Source organism: Garra rufa, chromosome 8 (assembly GCF_049309525.1).
Source record: "Garra rufa chromosome 8, GarRuf1.0, whole genome shotgun sequence".
In the NCBI taxonomy this organism is placed as follows: Eukaryota; Metazoa; Chordata; class Actinopteri; order Cypriniformes; family Cyprinidae; genus Garra; species Garra rufa.
The window spans coordinates 33,214,636-33,239,100 of record NC_133368.1 but is presented as its reverse complement, the minus strand read 5'-3'; the positions used below and the strand labels follow the sequence as shown (position 1 = coordinate 33,239,100).

General features: G+C 39.1%; 2 protein-coding genes across 2 annotated transcripts; both read left to right on the top strand.

The window, feature by feature from the left end:
* Positions 1–740: 740 nt before the first annotated feature.
* On the top strand, positions 741–6,185 carry LOC141340669 (sterol 26-hydroxylase, mitochondrial-like). Its single transcript, XM_073845728.1, has 9 exons — positions 741–992; positions 1,210–1,400; positions 3,145–3,344; positions 3,945–4,142; positions 4,238–4,401; positions 4,486–4,652; positions 5,356–5,437; positions 5,523–5,723; positions 5,808–6,185. The coding sequence occupies exons 1-9, from the start codon at positions 756–758 to the stop codon at positions 5,940–5,942; spliced, it is 1,575 nt and encodes a 524-aa protein (XP_073701829.1). The 5' UTR covers positions 741–755; the 3' UTR covers positions 5,943–6,185.
* Positions 6,186–7,374: 1,189 nt separating this feature from the next.
* mcm3ap (minichromosome maintenance complex component 3 associated protein) lies at positions 7,375–24,332 on the top strand. Its single transcript, XM_073846181.1, has 31 exons — positions 7,375–7,418; positions 7,716–9,159; positions 9,872–10,107; positions 10,211–10,292; positions 10,680–10,827; positions 10,919–11,118; positions 11,193–11,332; positions 11,805–12,002; positions 12,112–12,380; positions 12,503–12,665; positions 12,762–12,922; positions 13,062–13,285; positions 13,378–13,652; positions 13,734–13,834; positions 13,970–14,101; positions 15,400–15,504; positions 15,765–15,917; positions 16,005–16,202; positions 16,292–16,360; positions 16,446–16,580; positions 16,667–16,820; positions 16,953–17,217; positions 17,303–17,400; positions 17,826–18,216; positions 18,656–18,919; positions 19,322–19,451; positions 19,546–19,719; positions 19,810–19,942; positions 23,293–23,426; positions 23,586–23,733; positions 23,839–24,332. Exons 2-31 carry the CDS (start codon positions 7,785–7,787, stop codon positions 24,007–24,009), a joined length of 6,426 nt encoding a protein of 2,141 aa, XP_073702282.1. The 5' UTR covers positions 7,375–7,418; positions 7,716–7,784; the 3' UTR covers positions 24,010–24,332.
* Positions 24,333–24,465: the final 133 nt, after the last annotated feature.

The window sequence follows — 24,465 nt, the reverse complement described above, 5'->3', positions numbered from 1 at the left end:
GGTGGTTTGAAGTCGTGATTTACGGGCTTCAAAATCTGCCTGGAACTCAGCATTAAACATGCATTATCTGTTTTGCATATTGCATACCACGTTGCAGTAATAAATTGAAAAAACACGAACATTTCTGTATCCCTTTATTTGTGGATAACACACTGATGTAAATGTGCACAGTTCACAGTAACATAAGAATCAACTAAATTGAAAAGTTCAGTTCCACTACTACTATAGTGCAAACACAACAGGTGTAAGATGTAACAGTGCTGTAAACTTTAAGTCTCAAGAACACAGGTAACAATGCAGTAGGTAAAACGGCAAATAACACTACAAACAAAGTAGGAAAACACCATCTGGGAATGTTACGTGCATTAAGGCGGTAACTCATTTAGATCGTCCACCACTCTTTATGCTCGTAAGGATCGAGCCGTTGATTATTTTTAGTTTTTCTAAATACCTCAGCTTTGACACTTCATTAAGCTTTTCTCGGTATGGAAGATTTAGCTTTTCCTCGGATCTGTGCATTGTTTTTTTTTTCTTTTTAATAGTAGCCTACTATCTTGTAATACTGACGGCTGACGACGTTACATAAAACATGGCGGCAACTACCCATAATTCTACGCGCAGTGACGTAGTTGGCCAAGCTCTATTACATTGTAGTAGATAGTGAAGGGTTAACTATAGAGACTTTGCCCCACCTCCTTCTCCTCACCATGTCACGTGATCAGTGTGTTTTCCTCACGCTTCTCCCTGCTTCCATAATGGCTGTTCGTTTTGCAGTGAGCTCTGCAGTAAGAAGGATCAGATGTGGGTTTGTGAGTCCCATGACAGTGGCCACGGATATCAGGAGAGGGGCAGGGGGTAATGCTGCTTCTGTCACTGTCCACGACAGCCATGAAAAGTTAAAGACTGTTGCTGACCTCCCAGAGATCAACACGTTTAGGATGTTGTACATAATGTTTTTTAAAGGGTACCTGAATCGCATACATGAGCTGCAGGTAAAAAGAGATACCACAGCCATAGTTTATCATGACTGTATAATATGCCTCATTTTATGTACTCAGACTGAATAGAAAGGAAACAACTGTTCTGTGATGTTTATTTGTTGCTCTAAATTTGGAGATACAATGCAAATTATCTCAAAATCAACCCATTATAACTTCACTAGCACATCTTCTTTGTTCTTGACCACTTGTTTTTTTTTTATCTGTTCAGTTATATGAAAACCAGGATTGTGGCTCTTTGTACAGAGTGAATGTTGGGAACCTCCAATCCATTTGCATTAACAGTGTGGACTTACTGGAGGAACTCCTTAGAAAAGATGAGAAGTTTCCTTCTAGAGGACAAATGGATGTGTGGAGAGAGCACCGCGGCATGAAAGGCATCAGCTATGGCCCTTTCACAGAGTAAAAACATTTGACACAATTGCTCTATCTGTAACATAGGTTTGTTTAGTAACATACATTACGCAACACTAGTCATATCTGGAGATTGTATAAGGCCAAAGAGCATTTGGCTTACAGCATGTCACAAAAGTGAGTACACCCCTCACATTTCAGCAACCATTTTAGTATATGTTCTCAAGGGACAATACTATAGAAATATTACATGGATATATTTTAGAGTAGTTAATGTGCATCTTGTATAGTAGATTTATTGTCCCCTGAATATTACTCAACATACAGCCATTATTATCAAAATAGCTGGCAACAAAAGTAAGTACACCCTAAGTGAACTTGTCCAAAGTGTCAATATATTGTGTTAGCACCTTTGTTATCTGGCACTGCCTTAATCATCCTGGGCATAGAATTGACCAGAGCTGCACAGGTTGTTGCTGGGATCCTCTTCCACTCCTCACGGCGTTGCTGGATGTTAAACACTTGATGCTTCTCCACCTTACGCTTGAGGATGCCCCACAGCTGCTTAATAGGGTTCAGATCTGGGGACATACTTAGCCACCCCATCAACTTCAGCTTCCTCAGCAAAGCAGTTGTCATCTTGGTGGTGTGTTTGGGATTGTTATCATATTGGAAAACTGCCGATCGTCTTAGTTTCTGGAGGGAAGGCATCATGTTTTACTTCAGAATGTACAGTACATAATGGAATCCATGTTTTTCTCAATGCAGCCCCAGACCACGATGCTACCACTACCATGCTTGACTGTAGGCAAGACACAATTTTCTTGTTACCCCTCACCAGGGCATCGCCACACATGCTGAACAGCATCTGAGCCAAAAAAGTTTATCTTATAGTCTCATCAGACCACAGGATATGGTTCCAGTATTTCATGCTCTTGGACAGGTTGTCTTGAGCAAACTGTTTGCAGGCTTTTTTTGTGAGCCAGCTTCAGATGAGGCTTCCGTCTGAGACGACGCCTATGCAAACCGACTTGTTGCAGTGTGTGGCGTATGCTGGCAGCACTCATGCGTCTATTTTTTTGAAGCCAGGTTCTGCACCTGACGCACAGATAGAGTGCTTAACTTAGTTGATCGACCCTTGCAAGGCCTGTTCCGAATGGAACCCCTCTTGGAAAACCTCTGTATGACCCTGACCACTGTAGTGTAACTCGGTTTCAGGGTATTACTGAACCTCTAATAGCCTTGGCCATCTTCGTGGAGACAAACAATTCTAATTATCAAATCCTCAGAGAGTTCTTTGCCATGAGATGCCAAGTTGAACATCCAGTGGTCAGTATGAGAGAATTGTACTTGCAGCACCTAATTTAAACTGCTCTAATACAAGAAACATGAGAAAAACACAAGAAAAACTTTGTATGGTCCTGTCAAGCAGACAAACACATAAACATGATAAATAGGACATGTGGCTTTGCATGGTTAAACAACATACTGTTGTTTCTTAGGGTGTACTTACTTTTGTTGCCAGCTATTTTGACAATAATGGCTGTAAGTTGAGTTATTTTCAGAGTACAGTAAATCTATACTGCTATACAAGCTGCCCATTGACTACTCTAAAATATATCCAAGTTTTATTTTTATAGTATTGTCCCTTGAGAAGATATACTAAAATGGTTGCTAAAATGTGAGGGGTGTACTCACTTTTGAGAGATTCTGTATGAAAACTTGTGATATTATGTATATGAATGCTAGCAAGTTGTGCTGTTTATTGAAAAGACAATATGTTCTCCAACAGAGAAGGAGAGAAATGGTACAACCTGCGGAAAGTGCTGAACAAACGTATGCTGCATCCAAAGGACTCAGCTCAGTATGGAGATGTGGTCAATGCGGTGGTTACAGACTTCATCAAACGGATTTACTATCTGCGGGAGATGAGTCCCACCGGTGATCTGGTCTCTGACTTGACCAATCAGCTTTATCGCTTTTCCCTTGAAGGTATTTCCCTTCCATAAGCACTTGAAATAAAATCAGACAGCAGAAGATACAACTTGCTTAGAGGTTCCCAAGGGTGTAGCTTTGGGTGTAAATGCCTTTCAGGTACAGTTGACGTCAAAAGTTTACATACACTTTGCAAAATCTGCAAAATGTTAATTATTTTATATATAAAATGCATGTTATTTTTTTTAGTACTGGCCTGAATAAGATATTTCACATAAAAGTTGTTTACATATAGTCCATAAGAGAAAATAATAGTTGAATTTCTAAAAAAATTACCCCATTCAAAAGTTTACATACGCTTGTATCTCTCATTTAGTACTGCCCTTCAGAAGCTACAGAAGATACCTACATGTTTCCCAGAAGACAAAATAAGTTAAATTTAACTAACCTTATCTTCAGATTCAAAATGTTTTTACCCCTCAGCTCTTGATGCATCTTGAACAATTAGGATGTTATAAATCTTTTGTAACATTATAAATGCCTTAAGTGTCACTTTTCATCCATTTAATGCATCTATGCTGAATGAATGTATTTGAACACATTTTCCATTTACACACAAAAATTGAGAAGTTCCTTACTGATCTTTTTCTCATTCAGGGATCTCATCCATTCTGTTTGAGACACGCATTGGCTGCCTGGAGAAAGAAATTCCTGCAGAGACACAAGATTTCATTAATTCTATTGCACAAATGTTCACCTACAATGTGCATGTGGTGTTTCTGCCAAACTGGACTCGCAATTACTTGCCTTTTTGGAAGTGGTACATTAATGGCTGGGATGGCATATTCAAATTTGGTAAGCTTGTTAGTTCACACATCTTCTTCAGATAGACTTCAAGAGATACAGGCATGTTTTGCTGTTTGATAATGTATTGTACTTATTTTGCAAAGCCAGAAAAATGATTGACATGAAGATGGAGGAAATTCAGAAGCGTGTTGATGGAAATCAGGAGGTTGCTGGGGAGTATCTCACCTACCTGCTTTCCAATGTCAAGATGAGCAGTAAAGAAGTTTATGGGAGTGTTTCTGAACTGCTGTTGGCTGGAGTGGACACAGTAAGCGACATTTAATGTATCTTTGGCTATTTAAACAAAATATGTACAGTATAAGTTTTGAAATTATATTTGATCCTCTTCTAGACCTCCAACACTATGTTGTGGACACTGTATCTCCTCTCAAGACATCCAGAAGTACAAGACACTCTGTATCAGGATGTAACCAGAGTCTTAAAGGACGACAGAATCCCAACAGCAGAGGAAGCAAACAGCATACCTTACCTCAAAGCTGTCATCAAGGAAACATTAAGGTTGAGAATTATGCTGTGTAATATAATACATCTTTGAGAAGTCAAAATAAAGTTTGACAGTGGCCAATCCATACAGAAAATTCGGCATATAATATACACTACTGGTCAAATGTATGGAATAATTAGGAAGTCTTTAAAAAGAAGTCTTTACTGGTCATTAAGGCTGCATTTATTTGATCATTAATACAGAAAACAGTAATATTGTGAAATATTATTCTAATAAAAAAGTTTTATATGATCCTTCAGAAATCGTAATAATATGCCAATTTTGTGCTCAAGAAACATTTCTTATTATTATTAATATAAAAAAGTGGTGCAGCCTAATGTTTTGTGAAAGCTGTAATACACTACCATTTAAAGATTTGGGGCGATCAAGACAAAAAAATGAGAAGAAATGAATACAGTTATTTAAAATTTCTAATAAATGCTGTTTTGGAACTTTCTATTAATCAAAGAATCCTGACAAAATGTATTACGGTTTCCACAAAAATAATAAAAATAACTATTATTAGTAATAAATGATAATATTTGAAAATAATTAAACACTCAGCATATTAGAATGATTTCTAAAGGATTATGTTACACTGATGACCGGAGTGTGAAATGACTGCTAAAAATTCAGCTTTGTGTGTGTGCATTTAGCATTATTCTAAACTAACTAGTGTATAATTGCTTACCATAATCTCTGTAATTTTATGTGCAGGATGTACCCTGTGGTGCCTATGAATACTCGTCATATTTCAGAAAATGATCTTGTCATTGGTGGACACTTTTTCCCTAAAGAGGTAAATTTTTGTTAGGATGAAAAAAAAAGAGTTCTCATTTCAGAAACTGGCATCACTAAATCAGCTGGTATTTTTTTTTAAACAGACATCATTCGCTCTGTGCCACTATGCAATCGGCCATGATGAGAAAATCTTCCCAGAGCCATGGAAGTTCAAACCTGAGCGCTGGCTGCGAGATGGGAGAACAAGACCCAACCCATTTGGGTCAATCCCATTTGGCTTTGGAGTCAGAGGCTGTGTTGGCCGTCGCATTGCTGAACTGGAGATGCATCTGGTTTTGGCAAGGGTAAGAAAGACAGACATTTATTTTTTAATTTGTGTCATAATTGATCAATAAATTATGCTTATTAATTGTGACTTTTCTTTCCAGCTAATCAAGTTGTTTGAATTCAGACCGGACCCAACTGTAGGTGAGGTGAAGGCATTCAGTCGTGCAGGGCTTGTGCCGGACAGAAAAGTTAACCTCCACTTTGTGGAGAGACCGAAGACATCTTCTGCACCATAGCTAAAGAATACCAGTTTCACAAAGATAAAAGCTGCCTGTATATATACGAAAATAATCAGCTAGTATGAGTCATGTAAATATGTCAACTTTCTTACCTCTGTCCGGATACAGTTCTGTTGTGCTGTGTAACACTGTGAATTTTTTGTTGTTTTTCCAATCCAATTTTTCTCTTAAATTGTTATTGTGAATTGTATTCTGATATACATTAATGTATTATATGAACATCTATTAAACCTTTTAATGAATCCAAAATCTCCCTTTTACATTATTGTTAAGTATTAGTGGAAGGGGAATTGTGAATATTTGTAATTTATCACTACAACAGGTAAATATTGAAATGCAACAGATAGAAATTAAGCAAATGAAAGTATGCAACAAATGAAATGACTAATATATTACTTTTGACAAATACTCACACACACTGGTTTCCATGTTTTATAGGGACATCCCATAGATGTAATGGTTTTTATGCTGTACAAAACCTAACACTACCCCTAAACCACTCAAAGCTTTCTGCAATTTTAGATTTTCAAAAAACTTCATTATGTATATATGTTAACCTGGACCACTGAACCAGTAATACGGGTATTTTTTTTTTTTTTTTTTTCAAATTGAGATTTATATTTGGCTGATATACAACTATTTGAAAACCTGAAATTCTGAGAGTGCAAAAAATAAAAATACTGAGAAAATCACCGTTAAAGTTGTCAAAATAAAGTTCTTAGCAATGCATATTACTAATCAAAAATTATGTTTTGATATATTTATGGTAGAAAATTTGCAAAATATCTTCATGGAACATGATCTTTACTTAATATCCTAATGATTTTTGGCATAATTGACCCATACAATGTATCATTGGCTATTGCTACAAATATACCCATGCTACACTAAATAAAAATAAAGGTGCTTTCAAAGGTTCTTTACAGCGATGCTACAGAACCATTCAGTCAAAAGTTCTTTAGAGAACCATTTTATAATCTGAAGAATCTTCTTCCGCTGCAGAGAACCTTTTGTGAAACAGAAACGTTATTCATATGTTCTTCTTTATGGAACCATTTATGGAACCACCTTATTTTTTAGACTGTATTTAATTATACTGTATTTTGTTCCACAATATTTTGTTCCATAAATAAAATTTCTTTAGATTTAAAGACTTTTAAGAAAACCTTAAGTTGTGACATCTTCGTACTATATTTCTAATTTGTGCATATATTATCTAATTTGCATGTTATAATACAAAATATATATATATATATATATATATATAAAACCTTTTTTTTGGAATTCTGTAAGCTAACGTTTTTTTTCATTTTAGCCCATTCACCGAAAGGACTTCTCTTCATCTAATGGTGTCATGCTCTTCCATGCCTGTAGGGGCCGCAATCGCACGAGACTCGTTTGAATCAACGCGCCAGTTCACGAAGAAGAGAAATAAACAACATCCTGTCCGACTGCGACGAGAACCGAATTGAAGTATGTACAGCGTTTGTTGCGTTTCATTTTGAGTGTTTTTGAGTTTTGTATATATGTAATGTAGGTATATGAAATACATACAAATATTATTAGTATTCAGTTGGAAGGTTTTGGGAGTTTGCGAAGTTAAATCGTACTTAGCATGCAGTTCTTTAGAACTGCGTTTGTATTTATTATTTTCTATTTCAGCTTGGGATTGCAAATGTTATGTAGAGATTATCTTTTATATAACTTCTAATTTTGGTTTTGGATAAACTAGAAAGCTGTAGGTAACTGTTTTGTGTCTTTGTTTTAAAGGATTCAGATGACGTTGGTCATGACCAGCTGATGATTTGCTAAGTAACACATCAGTAAATCTTAACTATCATGAATCCTTCAAACTTCTTCGGTAGACCGCAAACTACCTTTCAGTCACCAAACAATGCTAATCAGCCTGGAAACCCATTTCAATCCTTTGCCCAGCAGAACCCAACACAGGGTGTTGGTTTTGGACAACCCTCTGCTTTTACTCAGCCAACTTTTGGCCAGCCAACACCACAGCCTTCTGTCTTCGGCCAGACGCCAGCTTTTGGCCAGACCGGTGGGTTATCGCAAGGATTGGGGCAGCAATCATCATTCACTTTTTTGGGATCAGCCCCGGCCTTTGGGCAGCCGAGTATGGGTCAAAGCACACTTGGATTTGGACAACCACCGCCTTCATATTCTCAAGCTACAGGACAGACTCAGATGTCTGCTTTTGATCAGACCTCTGCTTTCGGTCAGCCTTCTGCATTTGGTCTTCCCTCCGGTGCCTCGCAATCTTTGACCAGCTTCAACAGCGCCGTTACCAACCAGCCTAGTTTTGCCCTCTCTGTACCCACTGCCACATCAAGCTCCTCAACAGGTGGTAGGACTGATAATCTCCCTGCTGGGAGCCAGTTTAGTTTCAAACCACCCAACGATGCAGTTTTCAAACCTATTTTCAGCGTCAGCCCTGAACCTCCAAACTCAAATCTGTCTTCAGCCTCTGACGCCATTGGATCGTCCAAAGCTGTAACAAGTACTATGGAGAATTCTTCTAGCAGTTCGCTGTTCTCATGCGTAAAGCCGAACGCTTTGGGCTTCAGCTTCTCACAGCCAGCAGCAGCTCCTTCTGTTTCATTTTCCAATGCAAATTTTTCACAAAAGGAAACGCTCGGTGGTGGCAGCAGCATTCAGTTCACCTTCTCTCAGCCAGCCAACCCATCCAGCAGCAGTACGCCTGCTTCTCAGCCCACGACTCCGTCCACCTTCAGCTTCACACCACAGACCTTTCAGTCTCAATCAGATACCAAAATGCCTGCGTTTGGTGGTACTGGCATTGGATCCTTTGGATTTGGGGTCCCAAAAACTGATGCCCCGCAAAGAACGGAGGATAAAGCAGGTGATAAACAGAGCAGTGGAGGAGAGACAGCTTTTGTGAGTTTTGGCACAAAACGTAAGGAGGAGCCGGTTGAACCACATGCAGCTAAAAGTGATAGTAATGAAGCTGGAGCAGATGGACCAAGACAACCTGCCAAACGCCCGCTGCTGAGAAGCCATGGCGCGGCTGGAGGGCTTTTTCGCAGTGCATTGTCTGACCTAAGGAAATCCAAAGTTAGTCCAGTGAAGAGAGAAGATCGTCTTCCAGATAGACCAGATCCACCTGGTCCATCCAGTGATGTGGCCATTACACCTCCAAGACCTCAGGCTCCCACAGTACTGAAAAAAGCAGAGGACATTTGTAAGTTATTTTGCAAAAGTTATCTTGTGTTCTTGTGATTTTCTTCAGGAGCCCACAGATTTGATTATTTACAAATACAGTTGAGGTCAAAAGTTTACTAACCCCTTGCAGAATCTGCAAAATGTTAATTACTTTACCAAAATAATTAACACAGCTGTGGATCAGGTAGGTAACAAAACAGTATTAAGAATCAAGTGCATGTAAACCTTTGAACGGGGTAATATTGTGGACAATATGTAATTGTCTTTTATGTGAAATATCTTACTCGGGTTAGTACTAAATAAAAAGTAACATGCGTTTTGTATGATCCCTCTTATTTTGGTAAAATAATTAACATTTTAAAGATTCTGCAAGTTGTACGTAAACTTTTGACCTCAACTGTATTAAATTTCTATACTATTCTGAAGGTAAAAATAAGTAAGTGAATAGAAGTTAATCACAAAAACCAAACCTCTTGAAACTCAAGTTAAAAGCTACAAGTGAATTTAGACATTACATTTTAATCTACAGTATGAAAAATGGATATCGATTTGTTGAAGATTACATTTAAAAGTGTTATTTATTAGAGTTCTTAAAAAACATGCGTAATTACATATTAATTGTTGAATCTGATAAAAAAAATTATTAATTACTGAATCTGATTAAAAAAACTGTAATGTGGTTCTAAAATGTCCATAATTGTTATACTAAGCCATTTTGAAATTCTTTGTAGCACTCAAGCCTGAACCACAGACACACACTCCAGGTAGACGTGCTTCTCGAAAGGAGAGCACCGACAGTTTATCTGGTCTCTCTCCTACTGATGCCACTGTTATCCAGTGCAAAGGCATCCCACCCAACCTCAACAAGAAGGATCTTATTATACAACATTTTGGGCACTTTGGGAAAGTGCTTAAGGTGTATTGCAGGCCTCCGAAGAATCTGGCCATTGTGCATTTCCAAGATCATGTGAGCATGTCTAGTTAGATACATCATACAAAATGCCAGAAAAGTTGTTGCAGATAATGAATGTGTTTGTGATTAATTATATGAACTCTCTCTTGCCTTCCAGGCATCTGCAGCCAAAGCCAAAAAGAGAGGAAAGCTGTTCCAGAGGACTGAAATTCAGATATTTTGGCAAAGAAAAAAGCAAAGTGAGTGGCAGTAGTATTTAGAAATTTGTTTGCTAAACTAAGTAAAAATCTTAATTTATTAAATGTAAGCATTTGCGAGTTATAAAGTCAGAATTGCGAGATATAAACAGATATTCCAATCATATAATGTCAAGTTCCCTTTTTTGTTTTTTCTTGTTTTAAAAGTCGAATTTAACAATACAGGGGCCACAGAAAATTAAATGATAGCAGGACATGATAGCTTTTTCTTTGCTTTAGACTGATAAACATCTGAAAAAAATGTTAGAGACATGTTCTTTATGAAAGCTGCTGTTTAAATGTCATTTTGTGTCATATTGTGCAAAAGCACTAATGTTAATTAAATGTTAACTCAAACCATTATTCTTACAAAGTGATTGTCATTTACAGGTCCAGGTGAAAAAGCTGCTAGACCTTCAGATGTCAAAGCTGTGACAGGGGACTCAGAGTCTGGGACTGCATTTTTGCTAGCCTCCCCTAGTCGCAAGCCTCTTCCCAGAGCAGTGCCCATCAGCACCACTAGCCTTCTTACTAAAAGGTAATTTAAGACATGTAATATCAAACAGTCCTTTTGCATTAATCTTATTTGGCCTAATTATTAATTTCTGCTTGTTGTTTTTATGTTACAGCTCTCCGATCGAAAAATCGTCTGTTGCTAAAATACTCCAATTTGAAAGTGAGGCATTGGAGTCAATCTCAGAGGAGCGGAGCCTAGAACGACCTGTTATGAACCTGCCCTCAGTACTGCAGCCTTTGGTTGGTCAGGTGGCTGAAACGGCAGAGGAGAGATATCGCCTCCTAGAGCAGAGAGACAAGATTTTACGGCAAGGTAAAGCCTTAATAGGCTGTTAACTTATAATAAAATAAATGCAGTGTTTATAAATGATCTTTTTGTCTTTGAAGCTCGACCCAAAAGAACAGACCTGGATATGTCCAAAGTGTTTGTGGGAACATGCCCTGATATGTGCCCAGAGAAAGAGCGGTACATGAGAGAAACCCGCAACCAGCTGAGTGTCTTTGAGGTTATTCCAGAAACAGAGAAGGTTTGTGTTATTCACTGTACAGTCCAGTAATAATCTGAAATCCATGTTTTTAATGAAGTTCTTGGCCGGCCAATGTTTGTGGCAGAGTTAAAATTACAGTTCACTTTTCATTTATTCTGCCCTCCAAAGGCAAAGTGCAGTAACTACGAGAACACTGAAACTGAGAAAAATGCCTTTAAAGTTTTTACAACAGCTAGTCAAACATGTTGACACTCTCGTTTCTCTGAATGTTTCTCTGAAACGGGACAAAACTGAACCAGCAGACTTTGCCACAAAACAAAACAGTTGTCACAAAGTCCATTTTAAGCCTTAACTCAATTTTGACCAAATGTGTAGTTACTGCGCTTTGCCTTTGGAGGGCAGTATTAAAGTGATAAATATTAATGTTTAAAAGCCTTTTAATGTTTTATTGCACTGTTACTTGTTTTGAATGTATTGGAGTAAATTGACTAAATCATCCCCTTCTGCTTAGGTGGATCATTTTGCTGCCATCAAAGAGTATAGCAGGTCTTCGGCTGATCAAGAGGAACCTCTCCCTCATGAGCTTAGACCACTTCCTGTTCTAAGCATGACTATGGACTACCTTGTAACCCAGATTATGGACCAGGGTGACGGCAATTACCGTGACTGGTATGACTTTGTCTGGAACAGAACCAGAGGAATTCGAAAGGTGCGCATATCTTTACTAATTTAAACTTTACTGACTTAAAATATGAATGAATATTGAATTGCCATTGTGTCTTTTATATAATAGTCATGTATGTAAACTTCTCTTGCAGGACATTACCCAGCAGCATCTATGTGATCCTGAAACAGTATCGCTCATTGAGAAGTGCACCCGTTTCCACATTCACTGCGCCCATCACCTCTGCCAGGAACCCATGATGTCTTTTGATGCAAAGATCAACAATGAGAATATGACAAAATGCCTGCAGAGTCTGAAGGAGATGTATGAAGACCTAGCCACTAAGGAGGTGTACTGCCCTAAAGAAGCAGAGTTCCGCCAATACAATGTGTTGCTTAAGCTCAATGATGGAGATATTCTTCGGTAAAGCTTTGCATTTGTTGTCTTTTTTTGGCAGTAAAGCTAACCAGAACACTATTTTAAATCTAGAATTAGGTCTTTTATGATTAGGTAAAGGATACAAATGGTTTTGTTTTGTAATGCAGCGAGGTGCAGCAGTTCCGTAAAGAGGTACGGGAGTCTCGAGAGGTGGATTTTGCTGTGCAGGCCTTTGCAGCACTCAACAGCAATAACTTTGTCCGGTTCTTTAAACTTGTGAGTGCAGCTTCCTATTTGAGCAGCTGCATACTTCACAGATACTTCAATCAGGTAAATGCATTTTACCCAGGGGGTGGTTCTATTGCCAGTATTTATGAGGTGCTTTGGCTTTTATTACACCTTTGGGGTTCTTTAATTACAATCTAGGTGAGAAGCAAGGCACTGAAAATCCTCAATGTGGCCTTTACTGTTGGATCCCAAAGATCTACCATTTTCCCAGTCGAGGACTTTGTCAGAATGCTCATGTTTCGCAGTGCCACTGAAGCCACAGACTTTATTCAACAATTTGGCCTTACTATCAGTGATGGGTATGTCCCACTTATTTTCTTGGTTTTAGCAAACTTTTTTTTTTATACTATTTTTTTTTGTACTTTTTTTTTTCTCAATGTTATTTCAGAGATGCAGAATATTTAAAAAAACAAATGCCTTATTTTGTCTCTCTTCCAGCATGGTAGAACTTAGTCGCACATCCTATCAGGAGCCTGATTTCTCCTTACCGCAGAAAAAGTCTATGGTAATTGAGAATAAGAGAACTGTTTTGATTGGCGAGGTGGTGAATGGTGGACCACTGCCCAACCCGCCCCAGCACAATCCAGTCTGCAGCTTTGACTCAAATAGCAAATACAGAGGAGACGCTGTGTCTTTTGAGCCTCCACCAGCTGCCATGAAAGGTGTGGATGCACTTCACAGATTTTTAGTTAATTACTGAAAATAACAGTATACTTGTACTTACTGTAGATATTTTATTAATTGTCTTTGGCAGTTTATCCACTGAGGCAGGAGTTGAAGCCCTTGATGGAGCTTGACACCAGGCCTCAGGTGACAACAAGGCTTCTGGCTGAACCAAGGCTGTTCATGGACCGCCCTGTCATGATAGAGCCTGTAAAACCTGATGGCACGGAGGAAACCGGAGAAAAGAACCAAACAGAATCCTCTCTGCCTGTGGTACCACACCTGATTTTCCAACCCATATTAGCTCCACAGCCAGTCCGACCTCCATCTCCTCCACCCAAACCTGAACCAGCCTACACAGATCAGGTGAGACATTCTTTAGTTTTAACCACAGGTACTACACTATGGTACATAAATACTTACTGATAACAATATGATCTCTGGCAGGATATAATGGCAGAGGTTGATACGGTGCTTAATGAGGTAGTAGAAGCTGAAGTCTCTAATATAACTCGTTCTGCAGCTGAATATGTGTCTGCAGCCCTCAGGTAGGAACATTTCCTTTTCTGACCTATAGGTTAAAAATTCATGAGGGTGAAAATAAAACTAACTGTTTGTCAGCCAGAAAATGTCTCTTCACAAATTGTTTTTTTTGTGTTTTTGTCTTAATGTTTGTCCTGCAGTGCAAGTGACAGTGAGTTGGAAACAGTTGTCAGTGAGGTCTTACATCAGCTGCTAAGGGAACTGTCTGCGTCAGAGATCATAGCTGAGAAGGAGAGAATCGCAGAGGAGAAACGCAAGCAGGAAGAAGCCAGGTGTGTGAACCTTCTCTGTTAATTTTTTAATACAACAGTTTTGTTTTGTGCATGATGAGATCCCTTTTAGGAACAGTCTCTCACGTAGCATAAATAAAGCTTAAGGGAAACTCTGTTTTCCTCTGATTACTGCCCGCCATTCAGTTCTGGGTGTTGGAGGCTTTGTTCACACTCAGCCATTGCTGAGATATGCTTTTAAGGGGGTGGCTTATCAATAAAAAAAAAGTGGGTAAAATGGGCAAGCGTAAATATTTGAGCAAGTTTGACAAGAGCCAAATAGTGATGGCTTGGCAACTGGGTCAGAGCATCTCCTGAATTGCAGCTCTTGTGGGGTGTTCCCGGTCTGCAGTGGTCAGTATCTATCAAAAATGGTCAAAGAAAGGAACAGTGCTGAACTGGTGACAGGGTCATGGCGGCCAACGCTCATTGATGCACGTGGGGAGCGAAAGCTGGCCTGTGTGGTCTGATCCAACAGACGAGCTACTGTAGCTCAAATTGCTCAAGAAGTTAATGCTGGTTCTGATGAAAAGGTGTCAGAATACAAAGTGCATCACAGTTTGTTGCGTATGGGGCTGCATAGCCGCAGACCAGTCGGGTGCCTATACTGACCCCTGTCCAGAGTTGAAAGTGACAGTAGTAGACATGTGAGCATCAGAACTGGACCATGGAGCAATGGAAGAAGGTGGCCTGGTCTGATAAATCATGTTTTCTTTAACATCACAACAAAGCAAAAATGGTTCAGGAATGGTCTGAGGAGCACAACAACAAGTTTGAGGTGTTTTCCCCAGATCTCAATCCATTCGAGCATCCGTGGGATGTGCTGAACAAACATGTCTGATCCATGTAGGCCCCACCTCGCAACTTACAGGACTTAAAGGATCTGCTGCTAACATCTTGGTGCCACATACATGCTCTGACGGGTTAGGGCTGTTTTTGCCGCAAAACGGGGACCAACATAATATTAAGAAGGTGGTCATAATATTATGCCTGATCGGTGTACAGTTCTTCCATTTGGACTGTCGCTGGCTCCATGCACTTTCACAAGTACGGTCCCAAAGCATTTTTCACTTGATGTGAGAGACCATTTGAAAAGAAAATGGTCCAGTTGCTAGACTTATATGGGCAGTCAGCCCCTTGGTTTAAGCTTTTTTTTTTTTTTGTTTTATTCGGAGGAAAACTGAGTTCCCCCCCAAGCATTATTCCCACAATGCTTGTTCCCTTTATATCAGGAAAACAAGATTACGCTAAGTAACCAGAGTGATTTTAACCTTTCTTCTTTTTTTTGTGTTTGATGTCAGACTGAAGGAAGCTTTTCTTGATCAGTTCAGCGGTGAGCTGTGTGCAAAGATCAGTGACGAGGTGCTAACAGAGAGCATTCGAGTGACCGCAGAGGCTGAGATAAGGTACCGCATCCTACATAAATATCACCCTGACGTTCTCATGGAACAAGATCTTTACTTAATATCCTACTGATTTTCGGCATAAAAGAAAAATCCAAAAAATGTTTAACCCATACAATGTAGTTTTGGCTATTACTACAAAGACCTGTGCTAAATAAGACTGGTTTTGTGTTTCAGGGTCATATTTATTAAAGTATTTAATAGTATTTGTGATATTCAATAATGAACATGTACAAATTGCTAATGCTGTTCTTCCATTTCAGGCTTGGTTTAGAAGAAAAAGCGGCTTTTATTGCTCGCTGCTCAGCGGAGGAATGCAACAGCATAGTAGAGGAGACGCTGGCTGAAGAGGTGGCCGAAATGGCACGAGAGATCCGGGACAATGAGTTGAGGCGCATCTGCAAGTTCATCAAAAGGTTATAATCTTTGTGTATAAGGAAACCCTGGAGCAAATAGGTCCTCTGTAGGAACCTTTAAAGAACAGATGTATGCATATACTCTAGGTGGCGTGACGTGGTAGCCGTGCGTCGTCAGCTAAAGAGACAGATGCGAGGTTTCCCTGCTGCCCCTGGCTGTGTAGATCCGCGGTTCAAACTGAAGGCTCTCATCCCCAGTGCTCCTTCCAGTCCCTGTCTGGACCTTCTGGCCCAGGGGATGGTCAACCTTGGTAACTCTGGGAACATGGCGGTTTCCTGTACAAGGTCTGTTATTGGACAATTGTGCTTGGATTTGTTTGTGTTTTTGAATGGATCTTAATGATGGTTCCTGGCAATGAACTTTAATATTATAGATTGCTGAAAATGAGACAGGAAGCAGTTCATCAAATGAAAGTGTCCTACTACTACAATCTCTTACTGAGGTAAGTGTAGTGTGGCATAGAATTGTAGAATCCAAATGGATTATCACCATGATTGTCTATATGGTTAATTTTCTTTCTTTGGCAGTGAGCGTGTATGGATGCCTCTTGATCTGCCCACTCTTGTGGCAGAAAGCATCCCTAATGCACCTGACAGAATCTTCTGGAAAGCCACGCTTCTGCTGCCAAGCAGCTGTGATAGTGACATAAGCTACGCCAGCAGGTAAGTAATGGAATTGTGGAACTAAATTTCTTAAAATATGTAAAATTTAAACTGATCTCTTTTGTTTTATGTTTGTTTCCATTTAGGATTCTGACAGACTGGCTTGAGGTTAAATTGGGTGGAGGAAACCAATCCGCTGAGAGTGAGAAAGAACTCAAAGGGCAACTGAAATCGCTGTGCATCAGTCACAGCCTGACAAATATTAGAGGACAGACTCATGAAGTTCACATTTCTATAAAAGTACGCTTCAGAAGAAATAGTTTTCCTAAAAAATGTGTTCTCTCATTATTTACCTAGTTAAAATGAGGTATTGAGAAGAAAATGGTCCACGGGGGTAAATTCCAACTGATTAATCCCTGTGTTTGTATGCAGGCATGTCACGGCCCTCTGAGTGCAGAAGACCAGTGTCTGCTGGAGGAACAGAAGGAGCTCTATGGTACCAACGCTCTGCTGATGCTACTTCCCCCTCTTAACAGTGCTGGACAGGGCGAAGAGGATGAGGATGTGTCCCTGCTCTCTGCTCTTCTTCAGCTGAGGCAGGTGCAGCAGGCTAGCTGCTGGCACTCTCCTGTACCACTGGTTGTGGTGGTTACTGGCAACCAAGAGGGTGGTACTAATGATCATGGCTTGGAAGAAGGCAAGTGTTAAAAAAAGTACTATAGTAGACATTTAAAAACTGTTAAAGACCGCAATCTGATTATTTTATTGTCTTTCTTTCACAGCACTCATGTTGAATATGTTAGTCAAAGATGGTCTCATCTCTGAATACATCTTCGTCAATATACCAGGAACCCTCACTGACCTGCAAGGCTCAGAGCAGGTTGGTCTGCAAAGAAATATTGAGAATATACAGTTTTCATTTTCAATATGTGACCATGGACCACAAAACCAGCCATCAAAATTAGATTTATACATCTGAAAGCTGAATAGATAAGCTTTCCTTTGATGTATGGTTTATTAGGATATGACAAAATTGGCCGAGATGCCACTATTTGAAAATCTGGAATCTAAGGGTGCAAAAAAAAATCACCTTTAAAGTTGTCTAAATGAAGTTCTTAGCAATGCATCCTACTAATCAAAAACTAAGTTTTGATATATTTATGGTAGAAAATGTACTAAATATCTTCATTGAACATTATCTTGACCTAATATCCTAATGATATTTGGCATAAAAGAAAAATGGATCATTTTGAATGCAGATTGATATCTTAAATCCACCAATATATTGGTTCTCTTCTGTTTCAGATGAGTCATGTCATCAGATGGCTTGCCGCCCGCTCTCCCGCTGGCCCAACCCTGTCCTCTCAGACCCTGCTGCAGGTTGTTGAGTTAGGCCTGTGCCGTGAGTTCTACTCCAGACTACAACGAGACAAGCAGGACAGGAAACATGCGGGTCTTCCGTCTCAGCACCCAGAGCCTATAGTGCAGCTCTGTAATGGTGTGCTGAGTTTCCTAGCAGATGTGGTTTCGGCAGAGCATCTGTCTAGTCTCTGCTGGCCACCTCCTGAATTCTCTCTCCCAGAGAACAGTGAGCTGATTCCTCATCAGGCCTGGAACTCTCCAGAACACCTGGAGTGGCTGAAGAGAAGCATCCTCAGCCGGCAACTTCCTGACTGGAATCTGCCTCCCATTAGTGGTAGGTTCTGTTTTATAGGGATAGTTCACCCAAAAATGAAAATTCTGTCATTAATTACTCACCCTTATGTCGTTCCAAACTTCTAAGAACTTTTATTAAGATATTTTTGATAAAATCTGAGAGCTTTCTGTCCCTGCAGAGATGGCAACGGTAGTACCATGTTCAAGACCCAGAAAGTTAGTGAGGACATTGGTAAAATAATCCATGTGACATCAGTGGTTCAACCTTAATGCTATGAGAATACTTTGTGCGCATAGATCTAATATCTTAATTTCAAAGATGAACAAAGGTCTAATTGGTTTGAAATGACCTGAGGGTGAGGAATTAATGACAGAATTTTCATTTTTTCATGCAGAGTCAAACCCTTGAATTTGTACAGTTTAGTAATTTTGTTTTAATCATGATAAGTTAAAACCATCTCTTTTCTTATTTTTTTTAGCCTCCTGGCCACATTTGTGTGCCTCTATATTCCAGTATGTATCCCAAATCCCTACCTCGCCCTTAAGCCAACCTATTCTAATGTCCCGCCTGGAGAACCTGCTTAGAAGAGTGAACTACCAATACTTTCATGTGAGAGGTGAAGATGAGTATGACTATGAGAAGACTGGACCATCCTTTCATGAAATTCCCTGGGATTATATCATATGCCTGTGTGTAGAGCATCGTATGAAGGACTGGAGTTTGGAGACTCTGGTAGAAAAAGGTGAGAATAACAGACTTGTAACAGAATACCAATTGTGACCCTGGACCACAAAACCAGTCCTAAGTAGCACCGTGGTATATTTGTAGCAAAAGCCAAAAGTACATTGTATTGATCGACTTTTATGCCAAAAATCATTAGGATATTAAGTAAAGATCATGTTCCTTGAAGATATTTTGTAAATTTCCTCCCTTTAAATATTAAAACTTAATTTTTGATTTGTAATATATGTTTCTAAGAACTTCATTTGGACAACTTTAAATGCGATTTTACTCAATATTTAGATTTTTTTTGCACCCTCAGATTCCTGATTTTCAAGTAGTTGTATCTCAGCCAAATATTGTCATGTCATAACATGTCATGCTGAACCATTGCTAAATGTATGTTTAAATTTTCTAATAACAGATGCCCTCACAGATCATGGCGAGATTCTTGTGTATTTTAACAAAGACAGCCTGAAGAGCTTCCAGCCCCCTGACAGCTGGATAGAGGCTGTGAAACAGACATATCAGGAAAAACAAGAAGCCACAGAAGTGTAACTATCGCTCTTTTACATATGTATTATTTACAGTATAATCAAATGTAGTATAAGCAAAAAATTCAAACAAAATTTCAATGCTTTCTGATAGGTCAAAAGTCAGGCCCCCAACCACGACTAGGCATTTCCCCAAACAGAAGCTGTTTCAGAGTCACATAAACACGGAGGAATGGCCATCTGTTCGTGATGCTGAACAAATTCCCATATTGCAGCGGTTTGAACAGATTCTCTCTACCATTCGCGATTTGAACACTGAGGGCCAGAGGTCAGCATTAAAATTTTAACTTTAGAGTTAACTGTGTTGGCTTTTTTTTACTTAGATGTTTGCAATAACCATTTCTTAACACAAATTTAGGATTGGAGAGCAGATACAGCGTCGGATTGAAGCAGATCCTTTACACCCTTCATCATTTCCCCTTACCCTGACCTCCACCGTCCTCTCTACCCCCTCCCAAAAGCGCTCTGCTGCTGGTGCTGTCCATATACAGGTACAGTTATAGAAACCTTCACAACTGATTTGAAGTATTAGTTGTTAGATGTTCATGTCTTTCTGGAAAACATTCCAGGATTTTTCTCCATATAGTGGACTTCAATGGTGGCCAACAGGTTGAAGGTCCAAATTGCAGTTTCAATGCAGGATCGAAGGGCTCTACACGATCCCAGCTGAGGAATAAGGGTCTTATTGAGCGAAACAATCAGTAATTTTCTAAAAAATTAAGTATTTTATACTTTTTAACCACAAATGCTCATCTTGCACTGGAAAGTTAACATGTGGTTAGTTCTTTGTCTGTGTACTCCAGTTCAAAAAGGTAGGGTAGGACGAAAAACCAAATCTCATTTTTCCTCCAACTGCCGTCCGACGTCTTTGTTTTACCTTTATTTTTTTTTTGTAAAGGCTGTTTGACTTTCTTTGCATGCTCACTTTGTAAACACTGGGTCGGTACTTCCGCCTATGTCATGCGTGACCTTTACAGCGTAATTGTGTAAAGTGCGAGGATAAGATAGTGCAAGACGAGCATTTTTGGTTAAAAAGTTTATACATTTTTTTTTTTTAATGACCGATCTTCTCACTTGAGATCATAAGATCCTTTTACAGGGCTCTAGACTAACTTTTTGCACTGGTTGCACTGGTGCGCCTAACTTTTTTTCTTAGGTGCACCAGCACAAAAGTTAGGTGCACCCAAATTTTCAACGGCATCACATTTAACACCGCAGTTTTACAAGTTCACTTATTTATTTTTTAATCCCTGTCCATATAGGCAATATTGACTTGTAAATGATTAACTAACAATCTGGTCAATATAAAGTTCTTTATTTGAAGCATATTTTTTCCCCAGTACTTTACCCTACTTTGTGTAATAACGAAAACATTTCAGTGAAAAAATAAGTCCAAAACTCTCTATTTTAACATTTTGAACAATAGGGCTCTACAATCTTTTTTTTTGTTTTTTTGAAATTTTTGTTTTAATTTTTCTCATAATCAAATGAAAGCATAAACATTTATTTATTTTTAATCAAATGAAAAATAAACCTTTTTAATTTTTGGCAAACATATATATAATTTATAAATAGGAATATATAAACACCTACATTATACTGTACAAAAGTAATACAGGACTAATATTGTTCTGTTTCATGTTAAACCGTACTTTTATTTTGACAGATTGCCGTGGAGTTTCTGTGTGTACAGTATGATATGATGCTTTCTCAAATGAAACGGTAAAAGTGACACAGTAGGTTTGGAGATTGAGTTTATCTGTTCATGTGAGATGCAAATGCCAAAAATTAGCGGGAGCGTCACGCGTGCTTCAGTAGCCTATACGCGTGTAGTTAAAAAAAAAAATACACGTCTCCACCATTAATACATAGAGGCAAACTGAACATGCAGGATTCATTTTTTTGCCTTTCAGTTTTCATAGACACTAGTCCATATCGCGATTTGAATTAAGTGACAGACCAACTTTTGATTTATCAATCCAAAAATCAACGTATTACGTGGCATTCCGCGCCATAGTAAATTAGGTTTTTATGAATGGAGTCCGCGATCCAGTCCGTGTTTTTGCGGAGGCGGCATTGTAAACGCTTGACAATGTAGAGACATCCTGACTGCATCACATGCATTTTCAAACGTACACACACGTACAGGAATATCTGGACCACGGACAATCAGGGGGGGGGGGCGGGATCCGTCCTTCATCTCTGATTGGTTTAGACCACGATATGGGTCTAATGTGTGTCTGTTGTTGAGCAACAGCGAGACTTTAAGGCCCAATCCCAATTCTATTTTCTACCCCTTCGCCTACCCCTCGCCCCTTCCCCTTGTCCCTTGAAACAAAGTGTAAAGGGGAAGGGCTAAAATATTTCCCCTAAGAAATGGGACACCACTACAACACTGTTATACGTCATCATAGGTTGTCGCTAGTTCCTAATGTTACGTCAGAGGACATGCGCAGATGTTTATCACTCATTCCAAGATGTCAAAATGTTGTCATGTTGCAAAAAGTACAAATGTACGGTGTACGCACCGTTCATTCACATGTGGCCGTAAGCAAAACAAACAACGCATTATCACATGCGCGGCAAATTGCTGATCAGTGTAGTGGTGCCTGGAGAAGTATATATGCTTCATTTGTGAATTTCGTTTTCAACTTTCTATTTGAACGCGTTCGTTTTCTGGATCCTTGGACTAAAATGTTTACAGGGGTTCACTTGTTTAAGAAATTTCTGATCGTAAAAATCAGCTTCTTTTTATTTGTAAGGTATCGTTTTTATTATTATGTACTGATTTAAATTACTGGTGCGGTGAGCGGGCGCAGGTGCATTAGGCGCAATCATTAAATACATTTAAAAGCAAGCCGGCTCCACGGTCCTGACTGCATCATCACTGCCTTTATTGGGTGTTTTGAGCGAATATTTACATTTATTCACATGACTGGATGTGGTGGACTGCCATGATTTTGGCGAATGCAGGACACTGAATAATGCGCATCAGAGTGGATTTAAAAAGTGGAAGTGTGTATAACGTTACACTGTATACGTTACCTGCGTACACCCTCCACTACACCACCGTTGCAAATTGCCGTGCCACTGGTCTTTCATGTTTCTAACATGCAGTCAAGTGTATATGACATAAAAATATATTTTGTAATATCGTGCAATCAGTGCTATCTGCTAGCAAACTTTAGCGATTTTTTTGCAAACGTTTATTTACAAAACAACACCATAAACACAAACACAAGATTGAAGGTAATATACATATAATGAAACATTGTCATGAAAATCCTTATTAAAGGCAAAAATTACTTATATTTACGAGTCTGCTTGCTCGAGTGAGCAGCCATGTTGGAAATTTCTCTTAGCCCTTCGTTTGAAGTGAGGTCCTGAAAAATCTTCGTTTGGAGGGCTATCTGGCCCTTCCCCTTACCCCTACCCCTCCAACCAAAAGAGAAATGAGACACCCCTACCCCTTCACGTGAACGCGCCAAACGGAGGGGTAGGGCTAAGTGTAGGGGTAAGGGGTAGAATTGGGATTGAGCCTAAGAGTGACGGAGTTTCGTTTTTTTCCCCCTTGAACGGCTGGTCGCACCGGTGCAACCTTTGATTTTTTTTAGTCGCACCATTGAGAAATTAGGTCGCACGTGCGACCAAATTGGTCGCACTCTAGAGCCCTGTTTTATTCTCAGCTGGGATCATATAAAGTCCTTTGAAGCTGCATTTAAAAACTGCAATTTGGACCCTCGACCTGTTGGCCACCATTGAAGTCCACTATATTGAGATAAATCCTGGAAAGTTTTCTTCAAAAACCTTAATTTCTCTATTTTTTTTGTGTTTTTTATAGAAAACTGAAACTCCTGAAAAATCTCCTAGCAAAATAAATAGACTCTTTGATGCGGACAGCTCACAGACTCCCATAATGGAGCGACTTCAGCGTACTCTCTCAACTGTTCAGGAGATGAATGCTGAGGGCCAGAGGTTCGATTTAAATATTTTACACAAAAGTTAAAAAGATTTTAGATTAGTATTTGTACCTTATTCCACTCCAAACAGTAGTCTCATTTTATATCTTTTAAATCGTTATGATGCATTATGGGATTGTGTCAGTTTTATTCATTTTTCTATATGTATGTCTAGAATCGGAGTGCAGATTCAGCGTCGGATTGAAGCGGATCAATTCTCCTCTGCCTCTTTTCCTCTCTTCCTCCCTTCCACCCTCCTCTGTTCGCCTCCCCTAGTTAGGACACCCTCTTCCAAGCGCCCTGCTTCTACCCTCCACATACAAGTACAGTATTTTAGCATAACTATAACAAACATGACTAATATGACATTAAAAAGCAGTTTTTAATATAAATGCCTTAAACTTGCATTTGTTTTTTTTTTTTTGAAGGAAGTGGAAACGAAAGAGCAGTCTTCTCAGCAGAATGTTTGTGAAAAAAATAGACCGGTGTCTTTATTACAGCGCTTGCAGGACTTGAAAAGAGAGCTGTCAAGTCAAAAAGAGGAGGAACGTGTGTGTGACCTAAGGCTGAAGTGTCTTTTAGACATTGTAGAGAACTGAAGGTGTTTGAATATAAAAGCAGCTGCTGAATACCACGTCTTTTGTCTGATGCTTATTGGTCTTTGCAGTTTTATTTTTGCTGTTTTGGATTGATTATTTTGATTAAATGTATTTGCTTAAGTCAAGTGCCATCCTACATTATGTTTAATTAAATCTTAGTGCGTGTATCTCCTTCTTCCTAAACAGTAATTTAGAATTTGTTCTTTTGTTTTCATACATACTTTACTCGGTTTCTGAATAATGGAGTTGGATGTATTTTGTTCATAACAATTCTGTTGTATTTAAATGTATATTTTTGGGCAACCATAAAGATTGTTTTTATCAAACTACCAATTATTTTGTGGAATCTTTTCCCACTTATACCGAGAAACAGTGTAAAACTTTAAAGATGTTTTTGTTGTTCATAGTACTACAAGTTAACCTTTGAATTACAAATTAACACGAGATGATTAATTA

What these genes read in the sequence shown, in the direction of transcription:
- LOC141340669 (XM_073845728.1), top strand. Translation starts at nt 756, where the DNA reads ATGGCTGTTCGTTTTGCAGTGAGCTCTGCAGTAAGAAGGATCAGATGT. An exon ending in AGCTATGGCCCTTTCACAGA is followed by an intron (nt 1,401 to 3,144) that starts GTAAAAACATTT and finishes GTTCTCCAACAG; the next exon opens with AGAAGGAGAGAAATGGTACA. An exon ending in GACACTTTTTCCCTAAAGAG is followed by an intron (nt 5,438 to 5,522) that starts GTAAATTTTTGT and finishes TTTTTTAAACAG; the next exon opens with ACATCATTCGCTCTGTGCCA.
- mcm3ap (XM_073846181.1), top strand. Translation starts at nt 7,785, where the DNA reads ATGAATCCTTCAAACTTCTTCGGTAGACCGCAAACTACCTTTCAGTCA. An exon ending in GAACCAGAGGAATTCGAAAG is followed by an intron (nt 12,003 to 12,111) that starts GTGCGCATATCT and finishes CTTCTCTTGCAG; the next exon opens with GACATTACCCAGCAGCATCT. An exon ending in TGATCATGGCTTGGAAGAAG is followed by an intron (nt 17,218 to 17,302) that starts GCAAGTGTTAAA and finishes TTTCTTTCACAG; the next exon opens with CACTCATGTTGAATATGTTA.